The following is a 19,293-nucleotide window of genomic DNA, read 5'->3' on the forward strand; positions in this document are numbered from 1 at the left end:
CCATACTTGGCACAGTTGTTGGATATCGTAACAAAACACGTCGTGCGAAATTTCAGCCAAATCGGATAGAAATTGCGCCCTCTAGAAGCTCAAGAAGTCAAGTCCCCAGATCTGTTTATATGACAGCTATATCAGGTTATGAACCGATTTGAACCATATTTGGCACAGTTGTTGGATATCATAACAAAATACTACGTGCCAAAATTCATTCAAATTGGATAAGAATTGCGCCCTCTAGAGGCTCAAGAAGTCAAGACCCAAGATCGGTTTATATGACAGCTATATAAGGTTATGGACCGATTTGAACCATACTTGGCACAGTTGTTGGATATCGTAACAAAACACGTTGTGCGAAATTTCATTCCAATCGGATAAGAATTGCGCACTCTACAGGCTCAGGAAGTCAAGACCCAAAATCGGTTTATATGGCAGCTATATCAGGTTATAAACCGATTTGAACCATACTTGGCACAGTTGTTGGATATCATAACAAAACACGTCGTGCAAAATTTCATCCCAATCGGATAAGAATTGCGCACTCTAGAGGCTTAAGAAGTCAAAACCCAAGATCGGTTTATATGGCAGCTATATCAAAACATGGACCGATATGGCCCATTTACAATACCAACCGACCTACACTAATAAGAAGTATTTGTGCAAAATTTCAAGCGGCTAGCTTTACTCCTTCGGAAGTTAGCGTGCTTTCGACAGACAGACGGACGGACGGACGGACGGACGGACATGGCTAGATCGATATAAAATTTCACGACGATCAAGAATATATATACTTTATGGGGTCTCAGACGAATATTTCGAGTAGTTACAATCAGAATGACGAAATTAGTATACCCCCCATCTTATGGTGGAGGGTATAAAAATGACGGACAGACACACATGGCTAAGTCGAATCAGCAGTAATTTCTGAATCAAACTACACATTCTATCACAACCGCAGCCGTGGTGCAGGGTGCCGTTTGTGGTTTTGTAATAAATTCTATATATAATATATATCTAAAATACTCAACTTGATTCCGTGGCGTATTTTGCTTATTGTATGTACATATGTAAACCACCTTTCGTTATAATCTGGTGATGTGGGTGCATAAATAATGCATATGCATCCATGGCAGCTATATCGAAACATGGTCCGGCTTGAACCAAATTCGGCACGGACATTGGGTGGTCCAATAAATACAGAACACTGTTCAAATTTGGTTCAATATGGGTCTTTTTGGCAGCTATATCCTAATATAGACCGATCTGAGCCATATGGCACACGGATGTCGAAAAGCCTAACATTAGTCACTGTGTCAAATTTCAGCGAAATCGGATAATAAATGCGTCTTTTATTTGGCCAACACCCTAGATCGAAGGATCGGTCTATATGGCAGCTATATTCAAAAATGGGCCGACCTCGGTCATCTTCGAGAAGGATAACGAGGAGCATAACACAACTCTAACTTCAAAACAGAAGTATGGTCCGAATCGGTCCAAAACTTGATAGCTTATATGGCATAGCAATTCCTCTCCATTATACTTTGTTCGCCTATAAAGAGATGCCGGGCAAAGAACTCCATAGTGGAGGGTATTTAAGGTTCGACTCGGTCGAACATAGCACACCTTTTCTTGTTTTTACTAGATTTTATACCCTACACCACCACTGTGGTACAGAGTATTATAAGTTTGTGCATTTGTTTGCAACGTTAAGAAGGAGAAGAGCTAGACCTATTGAAAGGTATACCGATCGACTCAGAATCACTTTCTGATTCGATTTAGCCATGACCGTCTGTGAGTCCATGTGTTCTTGTAATCAAGGTGCAGGTCGTATTTGTTGTCCTATCATCACGAAATTTTGCATATATTAATTTTTTTTTTTTTGCTCAAGGACGAACGCTATTGATTTTGATAAAAATCGCTTCAGATTTAGCTCCCATATATATCTATCGCCCGATTTCCACTTAAATGGCCGTAGTAGCTACAATTTTCAACCGATCTGCACAAAATTTGGCTTGGATTGGTTTGTTGCTGATCTTAACATATCCGCAAGATTTAATCAAAATCGGTTCAGATTTAGATACAGCTCCCATATATATGTGTTGCCCGATTTGCAACGATCTGTTCGAAAAAAGTCAGTTCACACTTAGATATAGGCCTCATATATATATAGCCCGAATTTATAATTGTAGGGTAGGTATAAAATACTATATAGTCGGCTCCGCCCGTCTCTAGGCTTTCCTTTCTGGTTTTATTTTCGAATTGTTTTTTTTTTTTGATACACTAGCTGACCCGGGCCCGCTCCGCTGCGCCTTTTTTTACTTTATATGGAACAAAACATTCCTTGGAATATTTGTTTTCGACAATTAAAGATCTTTTAGTGAAATACCATGCTAACTTGACTAACAGTTTAACAATATAAGTACCTTTATCTGAATCCCATATGATCTTTATTGGTCTACGAATTTAAGTTTGAATGTAAGGTGTACTCCATTTTTGAAATACTTCATTTCAGCCCGATATTATCATGATGTCTGATTTAGTGGTGTTTTCGGGGGGAGAGGTGGTCCCCCAGATACTTGGCCCTGAAAAAATTTCAGCATCGTGCTCTTCTCTCAAACTCCATTTATTTAAACCTCATATTGCCATTGGCTTAAGAGGAGTTTACAGGATGAGGCGTCCCGCAAACACATATTGACATGGTCGAAAATTTTTTTCCCTTTGGGGGTGTTTTGGGAAAGGGGTGATGCCCTAAATACAAGGTGCTACATTTGGATATCAAATTTGTATTCTACTCCCAAATACCTTTATTTGAGCCCCATATTGCGATGGTCACAAAAAAATTGCTGTTTGTGGGCTATTTTGGGTAGACCCACAGAAAATTGGTCCCGAAAATGGGTATCAATTCTTGCTCTACCCCCCAATTCCTTTCATTTAAGCTCCACATTAACATGGTCGGTAAATATGCTCGATTTAGGGGTGTTTTGGGGATTGGAGTGGTCCCCCAAACACTAAGCCCATTTATTTGAACCTAATACTGTCATTGCCCTCAAAATTGGATATCAAATTCGTTTTCTAATCTCATTTAAACTCCTTATTGCAAAAGTCAGCAAATATGTCCGGTTTAGTTACGCAAATACGTCCTATTTGGGGGTTGTTATGGTGGTGGAACGTCCGCTAGACAGTTGGCCCCCAATGTTGATATTAGATACGTGGTCTACTCCCACATACCTTTAATTTGAGCCCCATATTTCCATAGTCGGCAAACATGACCGGCTTGGGGAGTGTTTTGGGGGATGGGCGGCCACTCAGTGAGTTGGCCTTGAAAATATATATCGGATTCGTGTTCCACTTTAAAAACCCTCTTATTTGGGCCTCATATTGCAATAGTCAGAAAATACTTACTATTTGGGTGGCGTTGTTGGGGTGCCGTGGCCCCATAGACACTTTTCCCGAATATTGATATCAAATTCGAGCTTTACTCCCAAAGACCTTTCATTTGAGCCTGATATTGCTATGGTCGTAAATTTGTCCCCTTGGGGGATGTTTTTGATGAGAGGCGGCCCCCAAACACTTGGTCCCATATTTGGATATCAGATTCGTATTCTACATTCAAATACCTTTTATTTAAGCCCCATATTCCCATGGTCAGTAAATATGTGGTACCCTATTTTCACCACGAGGTCATTATGCACCATCTGAGAAAATTTCAAGAAAATCGGTTCAGCCGTTTCTGAGTCTATAAGGAACACACAAACATACAAACAAACTAACAAACACAAATTGATTTTTATATATACGATTTGTTTCTATTACGTAGATGTAAATTGATGGTTTCATATTATTTATTAGATTTTTTTTTTAGTTTTTCTATGCTTCACTGATTTTGTTTGCCATTTCTAATATAAAACCTGCAATTCACAATTAGAAAACCAACACCAATTAAAAAATTTCGTTGCTCATTTCAAATCAACCACAACTGTCTAGATGTCAATATCCATTGACTATAACTTGAATGGATCACACTTTGGCATATTCCATTTACTGACATTGCCTTTTTTTCTTTGTTTCGAACAGCAATTTGAAACAATTTTGTTTACTTCAATCGAAATGTAATCTCACAGTCATCAATTATGCATGGCTCGACACATGCTTTGAAATTAGTATAAAATAAACTCAGTTGTAGAGATAGTTTATGTATTTTTCGTATCAAATTTCCGACAAATAAGGCACAAATTGAAGCTTCTATGGGCTGTATGAAACTTATCGGGAGATCGTTTAGCATGGAAGCTATGTCAGGTTATTGTGAGAAGTTTGCCCCTATTCATTAATAGAATATTCGTGGGCAAATTTGCATATTAGGTTATTGATTGATATAGGCCATACTAAACACAGATGTTGGAAGTCATTACAAAACACTTCGTGGAAAATATCAACCAAATCGGACAAAAATTGCTGCTTCCAGGGGACTAAGAAGTCAAATCATGATATCGGTTTATATGGCAGCTATATCGAAAACTACATTGATATTTTTCAAGTGTATATCTTTATTCGTTCGACCGCTATTGTGATTTCGACAGACATGCGGATGGATATGGCTACATCGACTTAAAACGTCGAGACGATCAAAAATGTATAGTTTATAAGGTCACACATCAATGTTTCAAGGTGTTGCAAGCGTAATGTTTACATTGGTGTTCCCCCATCCTTTGGTGGTGGGCATTACAAATTGACTCTATTTGCCCATATTTGAATGTAACTTTCATATAAACCTGTGTAGTACCTTCCGATTTATTCCACAACAAATTGATGACATCACTATCTACAATATTTGGCTCATTCGAAACTCCTCTGTTTTCGCACTGTCCCACATTTGTTACCCACGAGTAAGCTATTGTGTTACTTTTTGGATGGGGCAAAAATGAAAACATCAATTAATTTAAACAAATAAACTAATTTATCAATGTTAGTTGGTTTCTCAACACACAGCCACACTATACAAATGCTTATATCAGCGTGTGTTATTAACTTTGGCGAAAAACAAAGTATTTTTTTTCCACACTAGGTAACATGCAAATGTTAGGATACTTGGAAGTAGATATGAATATAAAAATAATAAAAAAATAGAAGATAAGTTCTCAAGGAGCAATCCATCAAAGGAGTTGTATGCTTACTATTAATTTTATAATGGGTGATAAAAGACTGTTCTGTATTAATGGATTAAAATCAAACCATCTGGGTTGGAGCGAAGAGTTAGTAAAATAGGTTAGGTTGGGAGAAAGAAATGGTCAGCCAAAGGATTTGATTTGAAAAAATCATTTACGACGGTTGTCCCCCCATTGCTTCTTAAAAGTGAATCAACACACTCATGTTATCGGACCAACCAGGAAAGTTCAAAAAACAACAACAGTTTTTTTGTGAACGAAACGTTGAAAACTGTCCACAATCGTTCCCATTCTGACAACGCACAGTAGGAGAAAATCATAAAAAAATAGTAGAAAATATGTCGTGTGAGAACGGGCAGCTCTTAAATAGTAAGAGCTGAGATGTAAGCAAGATAGTGTGCAAAATTTCATGGTTGTCCGGTCGCCTTTTGTCAGGCTCCTTGAATTGGTCACCTCGGTATTTTGAAAAATTTTTGATGATGCCAAATTTGTGGTCCCATTTTCAAAATTCTCTTTTTAGTGCTCAACAATTCGTGACATTTTAAGTCGATTTAGCCATGTCCGTCCGTCCGTCTGTCTGTCGAAAGCACGCTAACTTTCAAAGGAGTAAATCCAGACGCTTGAAATTTTGCACAAAACTTCTTATTTGTGCAGGTCGGTTGGAATTGTAAATGGGCTATATCGGACCATGTTTTGGTATAGCTGCCATATAAACCGATCTCGGGCGTTGACTTCTTGAGCCACTAGAGGGCACAATTTTTATCCGATTTGACTGAAATTTTGCATGAGGGGTTTTGTTATGTCTTTTCACAACTGTGCTGCCATATAAACCGATCTCCGGTGTTGACTTCTTGAGCCACTAGAGGGCACAATTTTTATCCGATTTGGCTGAAATTTTGCATGAGATGTTTTATTACGATTTCCAACGGCTGTCCTAAGTATGGTTGAAATCAGTCTATAACCTGATATAGCTGCCATATAAACCGATCGCGGGTCCTGACTTCTTGAGCCTCTAGAGGACACAATTGTTATTCGATTTGATTGAAGTTTTGCATGAGGTGTTTTATTATGAAGTCCAATAACTGTGCAAAGTATGGTTGAAATCAGTCCATAACCTGATATAGCTGCCATATAAACCGATCCCGGGTCTTGACTTCTTGAGCCAATGGAGGGCACAACTCTCATCCGATTTGGCTGATAGTTTGCATGAGGTGTTTTGTTACGACTTCCAATAACTGTCCTATGTATGGCGCAAATCGGTCCATAACCTGATATAGCTGCCACATAAACCGATCGGGGATGTTGACTTCTTGAGCCTCAAGAGGGCGTAATTATTCTCCGATTTTGCTGAAATTTTGTACAACGGCTTATTCCATGACCTCTAACATAGGTTTCAAATATGATCTGAATCGAACTTTAGCCTGATACAGCTCCCATATAAACCCATCTCCCTTTTTTACTTCTTGTTTTGCCTAAGAAGATATGCCGGGAAAAGAACTCGACAAATGCGATCCATGGTGGAGGGTATATAAGATTCGGCCCGGCCGAACTTAGCACGCTTTTACTTGTTTTCTTTTAGCTCCATATTTCCCTTAAACACATCTAGACAATTTTTGGAACCTATAAATATTTGTAGTCTTCACAGCGAATTTACTCAAAAATGCCGATTTTCGAACCATCTTTGTCCAAAAAGGGAAATTTGGGTATTTTTGCAACAGAATTCGGGCAGAATTTATTTTTAGGTTAAAAAAAGTTACTAAGATATCTCCTTTCGTTTTTTTTTTTCTTAGAAATGCAGCTTATGCAACATTAAATGTTTTAAAAGTCATTTCAACTTAAGGTTGGTAAACCCACACATTTTGTATGAACGAGGTTGATAATAGTCGATGCTTAAAATGAATATGGAAGCGCTCCGAAAATCATTCCCGAATGTTGTCAATATTTTCAACAACGTTTGCTCATAATAATGGCACCATTGTTGCTTCTTGATTTTGTAACGCTTTTTTGGACCCTCCACCATAGGATGAGGGTATACTAGTTTCGTCGTTCGGTTTGGAACACCTCGAAATATTCGTCTAAGACCCCATAAAGTATGTACATTCTTGATCATTATAAAATTTTTAGTCGATCTAGCCGTGGCCATCCTTATTAGCGAATGTCGGTAGAGATTGTAAATGAGTAGATGGGTTCACTTTGTGATATAGGTCCTATATAAACCGATATTGGATCTTGACATCTTGGGCGACTAGAGGGCGCAATTCTTATTCGATTTCGGTTAAATTTTGCTCGAGGTGATTTGTAATGGCTTCCAACAACTTCGCTAAGTATCGGGCAACAAACTGATTTAGGTTGGGTTAGTTTGAAAAGAGGGTGCTGATATTAATCCGCCCCATGCCTCTATGGACATGCCAGTATTCGGCTTGTTGTGCGCTCTAACTACTCAACAAGTTACCTTGAAAAAGAAAATCTAAGTTAGGAATTTCGTGCTACTTAGAAAATCATTAATTGTTTTAAGAACAACCTGATATAGCTGTCATATAAACCGATCTGGGATCTTGACTCTTTTAGCCTCTAGAGGGCGCAATTATTATCCGATACGGTTGAAATTTTGCGTAAAGTGTTTGGTTTTGTCTAGTAACGACTATGCTAAGCATGGCCTACATCAGTTAATAACCTGATATAGCTGCTATATAAACCTATCTCGGGTTAATAATTCTTAAGCCTCTAGAGGACGCAATTCTTATCCAACTAGGCTGAAATTGTGTACCCCGGTTTCTCTCATGACCTTCAACATGAGTGTTAAATATGGTCTGAATCAGCCTATAGATTGTTACAGCTTCCATATGAACCGATCTCCCGATTAGACTTCTGAAGCGGGAAGAGGGCGCAATTCTCATCCGATTTAGCTAAAATTTTACACATATGGTTTAAGTATGACTTCCAACAGCTGAGCCAAATATGGCCTAAATCAGTTCAAAACCTGATATAGTCGCTATATAAACCGACCTCCCGATTAGACTTCTTGAGCCTCTAGAGGGCGCAATTCTCATGCGGTGTAGCTAAAATTTGACACATATGGTTTTGGTGTGCCTTCCAACAGCTGTTCCAAATATGGCCTCAATCAGTTTATAACCTGATATAGCCGCCATATAAACCTATCTCACGATTAGACTCCTTGAGCCTTTAGAGGGCGCAATTCCATCTAATTTAGCTGAACTTTTGCACCTGTCGTTTTGCTGTGACTTTCAACAACTGTGCCAGGTATGGTCTTGATCAGTTCATAACCTTATGTGGCCGCCATAAACCGATCGCATGACAAGTACGCCCCCTTTCGGTCAATAAATTGATATACCATATATATATCGGAAAAAGTCATTCAAAGAACTTGACAAATGTGATCCATGGTGGCGGGTACATAAGATTCGACCCAGCCAAACTTAGCTCACTTTTACTTGTTTCTATAAGAAGGCAGAGAAAATTAAAACTATTTAGGCTAATAATAACTTAACGGCCTAGGATTGTTTTTCTTCTTCACAAACTTGCATTGTTGGCGGCTACAGAATGATTGATTGATTGATAAAAATACCATCCAACCTTTTCCATCTAGTGTTCCTTTGCAAACAACTACAATAATTCTGTAATATCCTCTTCCACTTGATCTTTCCTTTTATCGGCTTAAAGTTTTTGTCTGAATTATATAATGAACCCCAATACATTTCCAAAAAAAAAAGACCGTAATTATATTGAAAAACTATGTAATGTGCCAAAACTTTTTTTTGAAGTGGCTAAAAATATTTTCCATCAATGCATTACTGGCTTTAAAACCAGCAATCGCCTCCCCAACACACGCACACAGACCCACACACATTCTTAACATTTAATAGACAAATTGAAAAACAAGGTAACCATACCTAACATACAAACAAAAAAACCACAACAATTACACAAAAAAAACTTTTTTCATTAATTTGGCAGCAACATCTATCGACTGCCACACTTGATGTGGCCATAGAAAAGTAGAACACAGCGGTAGAGAGAGAGAGAGAGAGAGAATGTTTTGCTCGAAGAATAAAATCAGACACCAACTCATCAACCGCATACACCCACACGCACGCATACATACACAAACAACAGAAGGATACATTGTTCAAACACTTCAATTCACTTGGTACACAAAGAACAGGACCTAGGCAAATAGAAACAAACTCAGGCCAGGTCTCCATGGAGCTTTATGTGGTCAAGAGAGATGAAGAGTGAAAGACCCGCATAGAAAAGTGAACAAGTGAACTTACTTAGGGTTACTTCAAGTATTGCCGTTGCCAGCATATATTTCTATATTTTCCAGGAAAATCAAATTTTGACGAAATTTTCCATGACAAAAACGTGCAAAGTTCCGTCGGGCCGAATCTTATATTTCCTCCACCATGGACCGCATTTGTCGAGTTCTATGCGCGGTATCTCTTTTTAAGCAAACAAAGAATATTGAATAAGAACTGTCATGCTATTGGAGCTATATCAAGTTATAGTCCGATTCCGACCATAAATGAATGCTGAACATTGTGGAAGTCATTGTGTAATATTTCGGTTCATTCGTATAAGAATTGCGCCATGTAGGGGCTCAAGAAGCAAAATCGGGAGATAGGTTTATATGGGAGTGCCATCAAGCTACTGATCGATTCAGACCATATTGAACACGTATATTGAGAAACCTAGAGAAACCGTTGTACAAAATTTCAACCAAATCGGATAATTTGGCTCTAGAGGCTCAAGAAATCAAGATCCCAAATGAGGTTTATATGGCAGCTATATCAGGTTCTATACCGATTTACGCCATACTTAGCACAGTGATTGGAAGTCATAACAAAACACCTCATGCAAAATTTCAGTCAAATCGGATGAAAATTGCGCGTTTTATTTGCTCAAGAAGTCCATATCCAAGATCGGTTTATATGACAGCTATACCAGATTATGAACCGAATTGAATCGTACTTGGCACAGTTGTTGGAAGTGATACAAAAAAACACCTCGTGCAAAATTTCTGTCAAATCGGACAAAAATTGCGCCCTCTAGAGAATCAAGAAGTCAAGACCCAAAATCGGGTTATATGGCAGCTATATCAAAACATGGACCGATTTAGGACATACTTAGCGCAGTTATTCGAAGTGATACCAAAACACCACGTGCAAAATTTCTGTCAACTCGGACAAAAATTGCGCTCTCTAGAGGATCAAGAAGTCAAGACCCAAGATCGGTTTATATGGCAGCTATATTAAAACATGGACTGATTTGAGATATTCTTAGCGCAGTTATTCGAAGTGATACCAAAACACCACGTGCAAAATTTCAGTCAAATAGGACGAGAGTTGCGCCCTCTAGAGGATCAAGAAGTCAAGACCCAAGATCGGTTTATATGGCAGCTATATTAAAACATGGACCGATTTGAGACATACTTAGCGCAGTTGTTGGAAGTGATACCAAAACACCACGTGCAAAATTTCAGTCAAATAGGACGAGAGTTGCGCCCTCTAGAGGATCAAGAAGTCAAGACCCAAGATCGGTTTATATGGCAGCTATATTAAAACATGGACCGATTTGAGACATACTTAGCGCCGTTGTTCGAAGTGATACCAAAACACCACGTGCAACATTTCAGTCAAATCGGACAAAAATTTCGCCCTCTAAAGAGAGGCTCAAGAAGTCAAGAACCAAAGACCCAAGATCGGTTTATATGGCAGCTATATCAAAACATGGACCGATTTGAGACATACTTAGCGCAGTTGTTCGAAGTGATACCAAAACACCACGTGCAACATTTCAGTCAAATCGGACAAAAATTGCGCCCTCTAGAGAGAGGCTCAAGGAGTCAAGACCAAAAGACCCAAGATCGGCTATATCAAAACATGGACCGATTTGGTCCATTTACAATATCGACCGACCTACACTAATAAAAAGTATTTGTGCAAAATTTCAAGCGGCTAACTTTACTCCTTCCAAAGTTAGCGTGCTTTCGACAGACAGCTGAAGCTGAAGATTTTGTTACTTGAAATAGCAGCAAGGAATGTTTGCTTATGCACCAGATCTAAGTTTGCTGAAACAGCAGTAATGTCTGCTTTCCTATTTTCAGCACACAAAAGCTGCTGTTTTAGCAAACATTTTTGCTGTTTTGAATAACAAATTTGGTTGAGTGTATATACGGGATGTACGCTGGTACTGTGATACATACTCTGACTGGGGGGTGCTTAACCCTACCCGCAGAGGGCTTTATACGATTATGTTTATCTGTAACTTGACTCCAGCAGTTTTCGAACGGACGTATAGAATAGGGGGGATATCGGCTCTGTATTTAAGGGACTTTTGATCGAAGGCTGGCTACTACCGTTGTAGATACGTGATTTACTTGTGGCGAAACTTCAGCTCATTATGGGTAGAACGGGACGGGTTACTGCCGCAATGGAACCAGCCAAAGGACTGTAAGCTGGCTACTAAAGTTACCAGCACCCTACCCGCAACGAGTCTCCACCACTAAGTGACCGCTAGGCGAACGCAAACGTTTGAATAGAACGTTTCTAAGGGGCTTTAGAAATTACGCTGGCTTCTTCTATTATAGAGACATGAGTTGCCCGTTACGTGACTGCAGCACGATGTCATCGTTAACCAGATATAGAGGAATAACAAGAACAGTACTGGCATTGGCCTATCGGCTGCTGTAGGGGCTGCGACCGTTATGAGTTGGGCATACAGAATGGGGCTGGGTGCCACAATTGTAGAGATGTGAATTGTTTGTTACTTGATTCTAGCACTTTGAGACGGTAAGGAGAATGTGAACAGATGGATAGAACCGGTCAGGCATAGACTTATGGCCTGCTGTGTCTAAAGGACACCAGGCTGTATACTGGCTTCGTACTGTGCTCAGGAGACAGCACTATGCGAACATGAGGCAGAAATGTTACCGATGGATAAACAGAGGCAGACAATGGCTCAGAAGCTCCTGCCGCTCAGCGGACCGCACTACTGTGTTGGGAGAGTGATTTAGAATAATCTTACGATAGTTCACAATTGCTAAGAAGATACTGTGTTTATGGCAATGATGAGCGAAGAAAATCTAATTTCAATGCAATGATTTACAAAATCCAATTTCGATCCTTTCCCAAGTTTGCATATCAAATTCATACTCTAATCCGTTTGAACTTTAATTTGAGTACCATTTTTGTGATTGAAGCAGTTTCAATTAAAAAATTAATTGGGTCAATTAATTTTATCGAATTTTTTTCTGTGTAGTTTGACTTTCATATTTGGGAGGTCGGGAAAATATGGGACGCAACTTAACCTACACCTCTACTTTGGTTGATAGGTCGGCCTACCAGACACTTGAGATGAAATGTTTTTGTCATATTCGTACTCTACTTCCATGTACTTTCACGCATATTATGTCAATGGGCATGCATGTGCCTTTGGATGCTGTTTCGGGTGGGGCGTTCTCCCTTTTCGCCTGACCAACATTTCTTCTGTTTTAAATTTTTATTTTCGGTTTATTATAAAATTAAAAAAAAAAAAAAAACAAGTAAGAGCGTGCTAAGTTCGGTCGGGCCGAATCTTATATACCCTCCACCATTGATCGCATTTGTGGAATTCTATTCGCGGAATCTCTTTTTAGACAAACAGAGAATATTGAATAAGAACTGTTATCCTATTGGAGCTATATCAAGTTATAGTCCGATTCGGACCATAAATGAATGCTGATTCACATTGTAGAAGTCATTGTGTAATATTTCAGTTCATTCGGATAAGAATTGCGCCTTGTAGGGGCTCAAGAAGCAAAATCGGGAGATAGGTTTATATGGGAGCTGTATCAAGCTATTGATCGATTCAGACCATACTACACACGTATGTTGAAGGTCATGAGAGAAGCCCTTGTATAAAATTTCAGCCAAATCGGATGAGAATTGCGCCCTCTAAAGGTTCAAGAAGTCAAGATCCCAGATCGGTTTATATAACATACCAGATTATGGACCGATTCGAATCATACATGGCACAGTTGTTGAAAGTAATTCCAAACCCCTACGTACAAAATTTCAGTTAAATCGGACGAGAATTGCGCCCTCTAGAGGCTCAAGAAGTCAAGACCCCAGATCGGTTATATGGCAGCTATATCAAAATATGGACCAATTTGAACCATACTTAGCGTAGTTGTTGGAAGTGATACCAAACCACTACGTGCAAAATTGTAAATAAAATCGGATAAGAATTGCGTCCTCTAGGGGCTCAAGAAGTCAAGATCCCCAGATCGGTTTATATGACAGCTATACTAGATTATGAACCGATTTGAACCATACTAAGCACAGTTGTTGGATATCACAGCAAAACACGTCGTGCAAAATTTCATTCAAATCGGATGAGAATTGCGCACTCTAGAGGCTCAAGAATTCAAGACCCAAGATCGGTTTATATGGCAGCTACATCAGGTTATGGACCGATTTGAACCATAGTTGGCACAATTGTTGGATATCATAACAAACCACGTCGTGCAAAATTTCATTCCAATCGGATAAGAATTGCACACTCTAGAGGCTCAAGAAGTCAAGACCCAAGATCGGTTTATATGGCAGCTATATCAAAACATGGACCGATATGGCCCATTTACAATACCAACCGACCTACTACTCCTTCGGAAGTTAGCGTGCTTTCGACAGACAGACGGACGGACAGACGGACGGACATGGCTAGATCGACATAAAATGTCACGACGATCAAGAATATATATACTTTATGGGGTCTCAGACGAATATTTCGAGTAGTTACAAACAGAATGACGAAATTAGTATACCCCCCATCCTATGGTGGAGCGTATAAAAATCGTTAAAATCTGTGCTCCCATCTCCACGAAAAGACCCGTTTGCATATTAACGTAAAGGGAAGGGTTCGCCCCCTTCAGTATTAAAACACGAATTGCCCTATAATAACCGAGGGGGGCTTAACTTTGTATTGCGTGACAAATTCAGGAAAATCTGTTATGTTTGTTCGAGCCTATATTGGCTTAAATACCTACAAAGAACAATATTTTAACTTTTATATAAAGGGTGGTGCCACCGTAGCGCAGAGGTTAGCATGTCCGCCTATGACGCTGAACGCCTGGGTACCAATCCTGGCGAGAACATCATGAAAATTTTCAGCGGTGCTTATCCGCTCCTAATGCTGGCGATATTTGGGAGGTGCTGTACCATTTGGTATGACAGCCATGTAAAAACTTTCTACAAAGATGTGTCACACTGCGGTACGCCGTTCGGAATCGGCTATAAAATGAAGGTCCCTAATCATTGAGCTTAAAACTTGAATCGGACAGCACTCACCGATATGTGAGAAGTTTGCTCCTGTTCCTTGTCAAGTTTTTTGCGGAATTTCATTTGAAATTTCTCAATTTCAGATTAAATCAATTTGAGCCATGGAATGATACACAATCGAGCAATACGTTAAAGTTATTCAAAATTAATAACGGCCCTTTATATTTAAGTGATAACAGATTGGTTGGCAACTCTGCTTTCAATGCCTTGGCCTATTCCTACATTCCTATGCGTATATCAGCCATGTGTATGTGTGCTAGCCATACAAGTGAACTTTACACCCTTATCATTGATATACGGAAAATCTTCATTAACAAGACCAGAAGAAGTTGAAGCAGAAGAGGGTCATTGTGAGCCAGTCCTGCTGCTGGTTTTTGGTCGTTTTTGTGTGTTCCCACATTTTTGTCGAAACATACAAAACATTAATCACAAAAAAGGTGCTTATCACTTAGTAACCATAACATAAAGGACTACGAACACATATTCACACACACACACACACACACGCCAACACAGTGGGATAGCTTTGCCGCCCATACACCTATTTGTACTCTATGATTGCATGGGTTCCAAATGATGTTCCTACATTTATACTGCCACCTTGTTGAAATTGAATGGGGGTAGGTGAATGAGACAAGATCCTCTTCGTATCTTTCAATCATGCGATTTTGTAGCAATGGCAAATGATGATGACCATGTTCGTGGAGGTACAACAATACAATGAATTTTCTAAATAAAAGTTACATATATGAGATATTCCGTAAAAAGGCGTTAAGTAACGGGTATATATGTAAACCACCTCGCATCAAAATCCGATGAAAATTGCATACCTTTTGTCCCATAGCAGTTATATCGGAATATGATCCAATTAGGACCAAATACTAATAACTACAAGTCATTGTACAATTGTGTATAACAAAATATTGGTCGTTTTAGTAGCTATATCTAAAAATAAACCGATCTGATCCATATACAACATGGATGTCGAAAAGCCTAACATAAGTCAATGTGTCAAATTTCAATTAAATCGATTTATAAATGCGCCTTTTTCGGGGTCAAGACTTTAAATTGGGATATCGGTCTATATGGCAGCTATATGCGAATCTTCATCGATCTAGACCAAATTGCAGAAATATGTTGAGGGGTTTAACCTAAACCAATGTCCCAAATTTCGGCAACATCGGACAATAAATGTGCCTTTTATGGGATCAAAACCTTAAATCGAGGGATCGGTCTATATGGCAGCTATATCCAAATTTTGACCGATCTGTGTCATAATGCAGAAGTATATCAAGGGGCTAAACATAACTCACTGTCCCAATTTTCAGCAAAATCGAATAATAAATGTGGCTTTTAGGGGCCTAAGACCCTAAATCGGAGCATCGGTCTATATGGTAGCTATATCCAAATCTGTACCGATCAGGACCAAATTGACAAAGTATGTCGAAGGGCCTAACACAACTCACTGTCCAAAATTTCGGCGAAATCGGATAATAAATGTGGCTTTTATGGGCCTAAGACCCTAAATGGGAGGATCGATCCATATGGCAGCTATATCCAAATCTGGACCGATCTAGACCAAATTGCAGAAATATGTGGAGGGGTTTAACTTAACTCACTGTCCCAATTTTCAGCAAAATCGAATAACAAATGTGGCTTTTATGGGGTCAAGACTTTAAATCGAGATATCGGTCTATATGGTAGCTATATGCAAATCTTGATCGATCTAGACCAAATTGCAGAAATATGTGGAGCGGTTTAACTTAACTCTCTGTCCCAATTTTCAGCAACATTGGACAATAAATGTGCCTTTTATGGGACCAAAACCTTAAATCAAGGGATCGGTCTATATGGCAGCTATATCCAAATTTTGACCAATCTGTGCCATAACACAGAAGTATATCAAGGGGCTAAACATAACTCACTGTCCCAATTTTCAGCAAAATCGAATAATAAATGTGGCTTTTATGGGCCTAAGACCCTAAATCGGAGCACCGTTCTATATGGCAGCTATATCCAAATCTTGACCGATCTGGACCAAATTGACGAAGGATGGAAGGAAGGAAAGGACACAACACACTGTCCCAAATTTCAGTAAAATCGGATAATAAATGTGGCTTTTATGGGCCCAAGACCCTAAATCGGAGCATCGGTCTATATGGCAGCTATATCCAAATCTGTACCGATCAGGACCACATTGACAGAGGATGTCGAAGGGTCTAACACAACTCACTGTCCTAAATTTCAGTAAAATCGAATAATTAATGTGGCTTTTATGGGCCTAAGGCCCTAAATCGGTGGATCGGTCTATATGGGGGCTATATCAAGATATAGTCCGATATAGCCCATCTTCGAACTTAACCTGCTTATAGAACTGGCAAACTATCAATAATCGCAACATTCGATATTTTCGATAGTTTTAATATAAATATCGATACTGCCGTTAGTTTCCCATGACCAAGGTAAGTATCAGGAAATCGATTTATATAAAAGCAATATCAATGCACAGACCAAATAAAACCACGATTAATAAGGCCAGTTCGAAGTCATGAGAAAAAACAACTGTACAAATGTTATCCTAATCGAATGAGAAATGCGCCCTCTATAGGGGCAATGTACCTTAAAGGATGCATTCATTGTCGGATTGCTTATTATATCGTATGGTGGAGGGATACAATGGGGGTATACTAATTTCGTCATTCTGTTTGTAACACCTCGAAATATGTGTCTTAGACCCCATAAAGTATATATATTCTTGATCGTCGTTACATTTTATGTCAATTTAGCCATGTCCGTCCGTCCGTCTGTCTGTCGAAAGCACGCTAACTTTCGAAGGAGTTAAGCTAGCCGCTTGAAATTTTGCACAAATACTTTTTATTAGTGTAGGTCGGTTGGGATTGTTAATGGGCCATATCGGTCCATGTTTTGATATAGCTGCCATATAAACCGAACTTGGGTCTTGACTTCTTGAGCCTCTAGAGGGCGCAATTCTTATCCGATTGGAATGAAATTTTACACGACGTATTTCACCATGACTTCCAACAACTGTGCTAAAATGGGTTCAAATCGGTCCATAACCTGACATAGCTGCCATGTAAACCGATCTGAGATCTTGACTTTTTGAGCCTCTAGAGGTCGCAACTATTGGGTTGCCCAAAAAGTAATTGCGAATTTTTACTTACAGTCGGCGTTGACAAATTTTTTCACATCTTGTGACTCTGTAATTGCATTCTTTCTTCTGTCAGTTATCAGCTGTTTCTTTTAGCTTGCTTTAGAAAAAAAGTGTAAAAAAAGTATATTTGATTAATATATTTGATCTAAGTTTTATTAAAAATGCATTTACTTTCTTTTAAAAAATCCGCAATTACTTTTTGGGCAACCCAATATATGGTATATCAATCTATTGACCGATATATCAATCTATTGTTATGACTTCCAATAACTGTGCTAAGTATGGCGTAAATCGGTATAGAACCTGATATAGCTGCCATATAAATCGATCTGGGATCTTGACTTGTTGAGCCTCTAGAGGTCGCAATTATTATCCGATTTGTCTGAAATTTTGTACTACAAATGCTCTCATGACCATCAACATACGTGTTTATTATGGTCTGAATCAGTGTATAGCCTGATACAGCTCGCATATAAATCGATCTCTCCATTTTACTTCTTGAGCCTCTAGAGGGCGCAATTCTTATTCGAATTGGCTGACATTGTACACAGGTCTCCAACATAAAATTCAATTATGGTCCGAACCGGACCATATCTTGATATCGCTCTAATAGCAGAGCAAATCTTTTCTTTTATCCTTTTTTTGCCCAAGAATAGATGCCGGAAAAAGAACTCGACAAATGCGATCCATGGTAGAGGGTATATAAGATTCGGCTCGGCCGAACTTAGCACGGTTTTACTTGTTTTATCTTTAAAATATCAAAGTCGATACTGATATTCCCATTTATGGTGTGCCATTTAGCCAATTGGTTTCTCAAATATCTTAGTGTGAGCTACAATTCTTGTTACACTCGTATTTAGATAGATTTAAGTTATTTCATATAAAATGTCTCATATGTTACTTTAAACTGTAAGTGGATATTGTAAACTTGCATACCTAGTTGTATTCTTTTATAAATTGAAATGTACAATTCCCCCCATCTCTCTCTCTCTCTCCCTCCAATATTTTTTATATAGGAAATGAAATATTTTCAAAGCTGCAAATTGCTAACATATTTTTCTATGTTCCTATTCTCTAACCCCCCCGCATACACAAAAACCGTATCTTCACTGTGTATCCAAAAAATATAAAAAAACAACCTTCAACATGCCACCTAACGACCGGATTACGACAAATCTATGGCCAACCCATCTACGCCTATTAATATGTAACAATTGCCCCTATTCGTCTATTCATGAAATGGTGGCACTGAAATCTCACAACTCTACCCATACGAACCGCATGAAAAACAACAATACGTCGGCCATGCCATTTATAATGTCTTGGATGAATGAACCAATGAATGAATGAATGAATGATGGACGGACCTACGAAATGAATGGCCGGTGGTTGCATGGATGGTCACTGCCCTCTTTGGGGGATGCTGTTGCTATTTTCATTGTTGTTGTATAGGAATCATTAATGGGCAACTCAATGGGATCATTGCGTAGCAGCTCACCTGGACCAAAAGGTGAGCCTGGGGTCAAAGGTGAAATGGGCCGTCCTGGCGAACGAGGTCAACAAGGACAAAAGGGTGAGCGTGGTGATCCAGGCATGACAGGCGAAAAAGGTGATAGGGTAAGTA

The 19,293-nt window shown here is 39.1% G+C and overlaps 1 protein-coding gene across 9 annotated transcripts in view; it reads left to right on the forward strand.

Annotated features, from left to right (window-relative positions):
* The window catches only part of LOC106090109 (collagen alpha-1(XVIII) chain), a 1,585,531-nt gene that overhangs the window by 1,133,547 nt on the left and 432,691 nt on the right, over positions 1 to 19,293 (forward strand). For all 9 annotated transcript variants that reach the window (XM_059369513.1, XM_059369516.1, XM_059369517.1 and 6 more), the window contains one exon: positions 19,122 to 19,286. In XM_059369513.1, the coding sequence (XP_059225496.1) occupies positions 19,122 to 19,286 (165 nt within the window). The remainder of the gene's footprint in view (positions 1 to 19,121; positions 19,287 to 19,293) is intronic.

Source organism: Stomoxys calcitrans, chromosome 1, assembly GCF_963082655.1.
Source record: "Stomoxys calcitrans chromosome 1, idStoCalc2.1, whole genome shotgun sequence".
Lineage (NCBI taxonomy): Eukaryota > Metazoa > Arthropoda > Insecta > Diptera > Muscidae > Stomoxys > Stomoxys calcitrans.